Raw genomic sequence first — 8,965 nt, 5'->3', positions numbered from 1 at the left:
CAATGAGGAGTGGCCGCCACCTTTGTGCCCTGGAAGAGCTAGACTTGCTCATCAAGTGGCTTGGGCCAGAGTCGTCTGCACAATCTAGTACGCTCCGGTCCGTGTAAATGCAAGAATACACAGCAGGGCTAACTTCTGCCTGGAAATGGCTGAACGACACCTACGGCAGCCCTGAGGTCGTTGAAGATGCTCTCATGAAGAGTCTAGAAGACTTCATGAGAATACCCTATTGCAACAACGTGAAGCTCCGAGAACTCGGCGACCTCCTCATTGAACTGGAGACAGCGAAGGCTGACCCGTACCTTGCTGGTCTTGGACACAGCACAAGGTGTCAACGCCATCGTTGCAGAGCGTCCTCCTGGGCTTCAGGAGAAATGGATGTCGGCGGGCTTAAAGTATAAAAAAGACAATAACACCACATTTTACCATGTCAATACTTCTGAAAATTTGTTAGAGACGAAGTTCAAATGCGGATCGACCCTAGCTTTATATTCCGTCAGCAGAATAGCTTGTCTTACTTCCAACCAAGGAGGGAGAAGCAGGCTTCCAACGCCATCAAAGGAAAGACAACAGTGTCCTCCAGAAAAAGTGATGCGGATTTGAAGCCTGAAAGCTGCTACGTGACAACCCTGAATGCTGACGGAAAAAGCATGAATTTAGGGACCCAAGTAAATGGTGCACCACCCATATCAGACAACATTCGCACGAAAAATGCCGTGTGTTCCTTCGGAAGACCTTCGACGACAGCATCACCTTTCTATAAAAGCAAAGGATTTGCTTCAAGTGCCTGAAGTCTACGGGCCACTTCTCAAAGCAGTAAGAGATAGCCGTTGGGTGCTCTTTGTGTGACTACCGAACACCATGCAGCGCTTCACCCGATGGTTACGTGCACATACAGCCGTTCTAAAACTGCAGATGGAGAAGACAACACTCACGAGACAGGAGGAAGCGTAACTGCTACGTGCACCGAAGTGGGTGACAAGGACAATCAAAGCAAGTCTTGTGCGAGGATCTGCGTATTGAACGTAACCCACGGCTGTCAACAGCACAAGGCAGTAAAGGCTTACTCCATTTTAGACGATCAGAGCAATCAGTCACTGGTGACGTCGGAGCTGCTAGATCTCTGCCATGTTGATGGGTTACCCACAGGCTACGCTTTGAGGACATGCTCTAGAATAACGGAAGTCACTGCAAGGTTAGCGAACGGCTTCGCGGTTCAGGGTGTCAGTGGTGACGTCGACCTAAAGCTTCCACCGTTGCTTGAGTGCAGTGACATTCCTAACAGCAGGAGCAAAATACCAACACGTTAAGCTGCTCGGTGCTACCCACATCTCCAGTCGATGGCCAGTTTCATCCCTCCCCTGGAGCCAGAGCCAGAAATATCGCTTCTTCTTGTCCGGGAAATCATTAGGGCCCATAAGGTGCGTCAGACATGCAATGGTCCGCACGATGCGCCTTACGCCCAGAAGCACGACTCTGGCTGGGTGATAGTAGGGAATATTTGCATCGGCCGGACGCGGAAGCCAGGTACCATCAACGCGCAAATAACTCACATCTGAGAGCGACAGACCTCCATCTTTCCTAGAACCTTGTGTCTACCCTTTTGTGGTGAAAGAGCACCCGATCCTGGCGTCACCTGGCAAGCATGATTCCACGCTGGATTACGGGTTGGCAACGCACCGAAGAACTTTGCTGTACGTTATTCCAAACAACTTGTGAGGACGACGAGCTCGCTCCCTCTATAAGAGATAGTGAATTCCTTGACATAATGGAAAACGAGTTCGTCCAAGATCAGTCTAAGAGCTGGGTTGGTCCTCTTCTGTTTCGCATACCGAGATCCCGGCTGCCAAACAACAGGCTACAAGTCTTGTCCCGCCTCCTGGGACTACGTCGCTCTTTGCGTAGGAATCCCGAAATGAGCGCACACTTCGTGGCCTTCATGAAGAAACTGTTTGTGAATGACTATGCAGAACCTGTTCCACCGATCGTTCATAGCAAGGAGTGCTGGTATTTTCCTTTGTTCGGGGTCTACCACCCTCACAAGCTAGAGAAGATCAGGGTCGTCTTCGACCCCAGTGCTCAGTACAAAGGAGCGCCTTTGAGCAGAGTCCTTCTCACAGGTCCGGATCCCACAAACATTCTCATAAGAGAGCTGATACGCTTCAGGAAGGAGCCAGTTGCAGTGATGGCAGACATTCAGCAATTGTTTTACAGTTTCTTTGTTCGTGAAGATCATCGAGATTTTCTTAGGTTCTGCCGGTTCGAGAACATGTCAAAAGAGATGGTTGGATGCCGCATGAAACTGGACGTCTTTGAGAATAGCCCAACGACCTCTGTGGCTACCTATGGACTTCGGCGAAGGGCTCGACAAGGCTCACTGCTTTACGGGGAGGAAGCCGCGAAGTTCGTGGAAAGAGATTTCTACGTCGACGATGGCCTCAAGTCATTTCCCACCGAGGAAGACGCCATTAACGTGCTGCGAAACACACCGGAGATGCTGGCAATGGTGAACATACGACTTCACAAGATCGCTTCAAACAGGGAGAACGTGCTAAAAGCAATTCCGGTTGAAGATCACGCAAATGACTTAAAAGAACTCGACTTTACTGCAGAGACGATGCCCGCGCAAAGCAGTCTTGGGCTCTTTTGGAATGTGCTGGAGGACACGTTCGTATACGTGCTCCTAGGACCTCAAGGCAGACCCTTCACGCGGCGTGGTGTTCCGTCCGCTGTTAATCGCGTCTACGACCCGTTGGGTATTGCGTCTCGAGTGACTGCACGGGGAAAACACTTTTTGCGTGAGATCAGAGCGGAAGGCTACGACTGCGATGCTCCACTTCCAGCTCACAGAGCGCAAGATTGGGAAGACTGGAAGAGCTCGCTTGGGGCACTGGCAGACCTGAAGATCACCCGGACTTACGCAACTTGAACAATGCTTGAAGGAAATTCACATTTTTTGCAATGCGTTCACAAAAGCCGTCGCAGCTGTGGCGTACCTACGATGTTTTTGACGAAGAGGGAACGTGACATGTGGGTTTCATAATGGGAAAAATAAAGCAGGGACCACCGGCCGACCCTACTGTTCCAAGGCTCGAGTTATGTGGAGCTGTCCTTGCAGTCGAACTGGCTGAACTCGTGCAACGCGAGCTGGACATTCAGCCGGATGCAGTGAAGTTCTACATCAACAGCAGAGTCATTTTAGGCTACATATACAATAATACCAGAAAATTCTACGTTTATGTGGCAAATAGAGTGTTACGTATACGTAAGACTACACGGCCAGAATAGTAGAAATACATCCACACGAGTGAGAATCCTGCGGACAACGGCACAAGGATGGTGTCAGTGATGAAGCTCAAGCACACGACCTGGCTCAGTGGCCCCCATTTTATCCGGTAGGGCGATGAACCAGCCCTGCCGTCAGGTGTCTTCATTCTTGTATCTCCAAGTTAGCGCAGAGAATTGCGCTTGGAAGTGAACACGCTGGTCACAGCACTTACGTCATCCAGGAAACTCGGTGGGGAGCGCTTCCTTAGGTTCTCGAGCTTGAAAACACCTGTTCGCGCCCTGGCATTTCTTCTAAGAGCTGAGCAGCGCGTCAAGGGTCTGACCGCGCAGGAAAGTGGCACCGAATATCTTTTTACAGCGAGAACTGTAGTAATCCGTGCAGATCACAGGACTGTTTCTGTCAAGAAATAAGCCTCCTCGAGGACGAAAGACCTGTTCCCAAAAAACGTCGCCTTCGAAATTTCGACCCATTCGTTGATGGGAACGGCCTTGTGCAAGTCGGTGGCCACCTCAGCAGAGGGGATCTACCCGAAGAGGGAAAGCATCCTCCCATCATACCAAGCCGACACCACGTCACCACACTGTCCATACAATACTACCACGAGCAAGTGCCGCATCAAGGCCGACACTTTACTGAAGGAGCAGTCACGTCTGCTGGTCTGTGGATCATCGGCGGCAAGGGATGCATCTCGTTTATCGTAAGGAAGTGTGTCACGTGCAAAAAACTGCGAGGGCGGTCACAGGAGCAGAGGATGGCCCATTTACCAGTTGACAGGCTGACCACCGAGCCCCCTTTCACCATAGTAGCCGTCGATGTTTTCGCACCATGGCTGGCTGTTGCTCGCCATACAAGAGGTGGAATGTCCAACACTAAAGGCTGGGCGGTGTTGTTCACGTGCCTAAGTATTCGTGCAGGGCACATCGAGGTGATCAAGGTGATGGTCACATCCAGTTTCATCAATGCACTCCAAAGATTCCTGGCAAACTGGGGACCCGTCAAACAAATCCGCTCTGACTGTGGCGAAAACTTTGTGGGAGCGTGCAGAGAGATGGGAATACACCCAAATTATCTGTGAAGTTCCACAGTGGGGATGTTTTTCAACCAGAAAGGCTGTACGTGGGTATTGAACTTCCGCATGGGTCTCACATGGGTGGAGTTTGGGAGAGAATGATGGCTATCGCTTGTCAGATGTTCGATTCCATGGTGCTTCAGATGCACCACAACCTTCTGACTCACGAGGTCCTTACGACCTTCAATGCAAAGGTCTCAAATATCATACAGGCAAGGTGCCTCGTTCCCGTAAACTCTGACATGAAAAACCCCATCATTCTCACACCAAGGGTGATCTTGGCGCAGAAGCTGGGAGCTTCAACTACAGCCTTTGGGGAAGATCTATCAAGCAATCTGTACCGACGTCAGTAACACCAGGTGCAAAACGTGGCCTGAGAGTTCTGGAAGAAACGGTGCACCGGGTATTTGACTTCCTTGCAACAGCGAAGGAAGTGGCACATCGCTCTATCTGACTTCAACGTCGGAGGCTTCTTTTTGCTCAAGGAGAAACAAGTCAAGCGGTGTGAATGGCCGGTCGGTATTGTCAGTGCATACTGAGCGCCGACAGGCACAGTCGAAAGGCAGAAGTCAAGACAGCAAAAAAGGGGATCGTTGAAATGTTCTATCATTCCATATCAAACATGTTTCGTCTAATGACTACCTGATACCATTGTGGTGCCTGCGAAGCCATGCACCAAACGGGAGTGTGCTGCTCATCGCTACGAAGGGCACCCGAATTCATCAAAATAAAACCCGAACCACCTTCTTCCGACTGTCTGCCGCCATCTGGCGTGTTCCCCCTACCGACAAACAAAACTAGGATAGACCCTCGACCTGCTGCTATATGAACCCGGGTGTGGCAGCCTGCACTTCAGAGACGATGAGCTAAAGTGTGGCAGCTGGTCGCACTCCACTGCCTTTTTACGGCATGGACTTGTTGATTGTAATCACCTTGCGTATTCTAAATCAGTTCAGAAAGTTTAGGTTTTAATCATCAGTTTGGCAGACATCTACCAGGATAGCAGGCGCTCTTGTTGTGAGTCGAGGGCTGCCTTTAAGGCCTGCACACGTACCCTGGCCCACCAACACGTATGCAACCGTAATGTGGGAATGTGCATTCAAGACGATCACGGAAGTGGGACCCACAAACCAGTCTATAGGCAGGGTTTCTCAATCTCGAGGTCTCTACGTATCAAGAGAGTATAAAATCAAAAGAAACCGCTATTCTTGTAAGCATTGATAAGGCTCAGAAAAAACATACCTGCAGACAATCGTGACAACGAGCTATAAATAACGTAATAAATCGACGAACTAACTGCGCACAGTTGTTTTACAGCTCCGGTTGCTCGTTGTTGCTGCCTTCGAAGGCGCACCCGAATATACCCTCAAGCTTCCGAACCCCTTTGACGTGAGTCCACCCTTACCGCCAGTAGAACGGATGAGATCATTGGCTTTGCTGCGTCGCCACAGGGGTTGTGCTTCGTAGAACCAAAAACTACGTCAGACACCTGTAGCGAACCGCCGAATCATTGCCGAAGATGGAGCCCAACCTACCCGACAGTCACCGTACCGCGACTGTTTACATGATCGGGAAGCCATATGTACTCAAGTCGACAACATACTCGGCAACGACATCATTCAGCCATCGAAAAGCCCCTGGGCGGCACCGGTCGTACTCGTGAGAAAAATCACGGAACTTTTCGGCGATGCGTTGACTACCGGCGACTGAACAAAATCACCAAAAAGTCTTGTACCCCCTTCCCGGAATGGACGTCGCCCTCAGCCACCTCTGCTATGCGAAGTACTCCTCATCGATGGACCTGAAGACCGACTATTGGTAAATTGAAGTGGACGAAAGAGACCGAGAGAAGACTATTTATAACCCCGGACGACCTGTACAAGTTCAAGCTTATGCCGTTTGGGCTGTGCATGGCGCCAGTAACGTTTTTAAGAGTCATGGACACTGTGCTAGCTGGCCAGAAGTGGCACACCTGCCTCGTATACCTCGACGACGTTGTGGTGTTCACCTGCACTTTTTTCGAACACCTTCGAAGGTTGGTGTCTTTACTCAAAGCTATTCGTACGTCGGGGTTAAAGCTGAGACCTAAAAAGTGCCGTTTCAATTACAATGAACTCAAATTTCTGGGCACGTATTCAACGCCGCAGGTGTCCTGCCAGACCCAGCTAAAACTTTAGCCATAGAGAACTTCCCAAGACCCAAAGACAAGAACGGCGTGCGAAGTTTCGCCGGACTGTGCGCACACTACCGGCGCTTTGTCGAAAATTTTGCACGCATTGCAGCGCCAATCACAGCCTTGACAAAAAATAGCACCGATATCAGCTGAGAAAACGATCAGGAAAAAGGATTCTGCAATCTGCAAAATGCCTACAAAACGCCGATATGAAAATGCACACAGAAACCAGTGATATAGACTTGTGGCCGTCATCGTCTAAAAGCACAGCGGTTGCAAGAAAGTAATCGCCTGTGGCAGCCGTGGTCAGTCAAAGTAGGCGAAAAACTACTCAACCTCTGAGAAAGAGTGCCTCGCTATTTTGTGGGCGATTTTAAAATGTCGCCCATACGTCTATTGTAGGACATTTAGGGTTGGGACAGACCACCATGCGCTATATTGACTCGCCGCTTTGAAGTACCACTCAGGCGGTCTTTGGCAGTGGAGCTTTCACCTGCCAGAGTTCGACGGTACAGTTGTCTATAAATCCGACAGGAAACACACTGACGCCGACTGCCTGTCCCCCGCGCCCCTGGGCCCACCACCACAAGACTCCGATGGAGACCGCGCGTTCTTCTGGGTCATGATGGAGAGGGACGTAGCCGCCTTGCAGCGCGCCCACCCCGACTTATGCGTCATGATCGACTACCTCCAAGGACGCAACGTCGACGTGCCCAGGGCCTTCAAGTGCACCTTGCCAGCATTCAGCCCGAACGACTCTGTCCTCGAGAACAAAAATTTCAGCCCCGGAACGAGAACGAAATATCTTGTCATTCGAGCAGATCTTCGTGATGAAATTTTGGAAGCGTGCCACGACCACCCGTCTTCTGGACATCTCGGCACAGCTCGCACAATTGAAAAAATCAAGGCAAGGTACTACTAGCCCCGCCCTACATCCGACGTCGCCCAGTACTTCCGGAGCTGCCGTGACTACCAGAGACAAAAAACGCCGTCGCCGAGACCCGCCGGACATCTGCAGCTGATCGCCGTCCCATCGAGGCCCTTCCAGCAGGTTGGAATGGACCTTTTGGGCCCGTTGGCTACGTCACGAGCCGAAAAAAAAATGGGATGTAGACACGACAGAGTACGTGACGCGCTACGCAGAGACCGCCGTTCTTCCGAGTGGGGACCGCACAACAATTGACAAAGTTCTTCATAAGCCACGTTGCGCCGCGACATGGACCCACTGAAGTCTTTATCACGGACCGCGGAACGGCCTTTACCGCGGAGCTGATGGAAGGAAGCTTACGCTACAGCAACACGGATCACCAAAGAATGACGGCGCACCCCCCCCCCCCGAACGAATGGATTAACGGAACGTTTTAAAAAGGCGATTGCGTATACGGTGTCCATGTACGTCAACGTTGAACGTAAGTTCAAGGATAAAGTGCTCCCATATGTCACGTTTGCGTGCAACAGGGCTATCCAAGAAACTACGCAGGTTACAATGTTTGAGCTTGTCTACGGAAGACGGCCGACTGCTATGCTTAATGTCATGCTTCCGCACGTAGAATACGGCGACCTCTACGACAACCTCGAGGATACCTTCACAGTGTGGAAGAGGCCCGCCACTTCGCACGAGTTGTCACTACGGACCAGCAGCTCATGGATGCCTCCGGCTACAACCTCCGACGCCGAGACGCCAAGTACCACGCAGGGGATCGTGAGTGGGTTTGGACTCCTATCCGACGACGCGGACTCAGTGAGAAGCTTCTGCGACGGTATTTCCGACGCTAGCAGATTCTACGACGTGTTGGCCAACTTACCTACGATGGGATTTCCGATAGTGACTCCGGCACGTAACGACGATGCACGCGACCCGATGTCTTCCACGTGGTTCGCCTGAAAGCTTAGTGCGCAAGATACCGGATTTTTTTGTGTTGTTTTGTTGCTGTTTGTGCGGACGGTCGTTTTATTTCAGCATCGGGTCGGTGTACTGTTAGAGAGGGTAATGCCGCGTACCATGTACAGGTTTGTTTATTTACTGTTTGTTTTTACTCCCGGCCTCACCCGGCTCGGTTATTGGTGTCCCAAGCAAAGCGCGTGTTCAATTCTTTATTTTCATGCCACGCTGGCTATCTCATTCACATAAGGAGACTGTTTCGCCCTAACGCCACTATCCTACAATAATCTGTTCTGCCTGTAAATGGACGGTTCAAAAACCACCCACACGGAAAGATAAAAAGCCCGCAGAGCAGACGCTGCGGTATTCGACGCTACAATCAACTTTTTTCAAAGACAACTGCATCGTCTTTGACTTTGTAACCGATATTGTAAGATCTTGGGTGCTCTTGCATGCAGAGAGTACGAACTTGCATTGACCAATGGTATGCTGAGGGGGTACGTGTCTGTGCATAAGCAAGCTCATTCTTTCTGTTTCTTTTCCGTCTTTATG

The 8,965-nt window shown here is 50.7% G+C and overlaps 1 protein-coding gene across 1 annotated transcript; it reads left to right on the top strand.

Moving 5' to 3' along the window:
• Positions 1–1,915: 1,915 nt before the first annotated feature.
• On the top strand, positions 1,916–2,929 carry LOC144167948 (uncharacterized). The gene has a single exon (XM_077697066.1). It carries the CDS (start codon positions 1,916–1,918, stop codon positions 2,927–2,929), a length of 1,014 nt encoding a protein of 337 aa, XP_077553192.1.
• Positions 2,930–8,965: the final 6,036 nt, after the last annotated feature.

Source organism: Haemaphysalis longicornis, unplaced genomic scaffold, assembly GCF_048455015.1.
Source record: "Haemaphysalis longicornis isolate Haplotype H1 unplaced genomic scaffold, Haemaphysalis longicornis Haplotype H1 scaffold_2, whole genome shotgun sequence".
NCBI lineage: Eukaryota > Metazoa > Arthropoda > Arachnida > Ixodida > Ixodidae > Haemaphysalis > Haemaphysalis longicornis.
The sequence above is the reverse complement of the archived record's forward strand: the minus strand, read 5'-3'. Positions and strand labels throughout refer to the sequence as shown.

Bases quoted from the DNA above. Each gene is read 5' to 3' on its own strand.
- LOC144167948 (XM_077697066.1), top strand. From the start codon at position 1,916: ATGAGCGCACACTTCGTGGCCTTCATGAAGAAACTGTTTGTGAATGAC.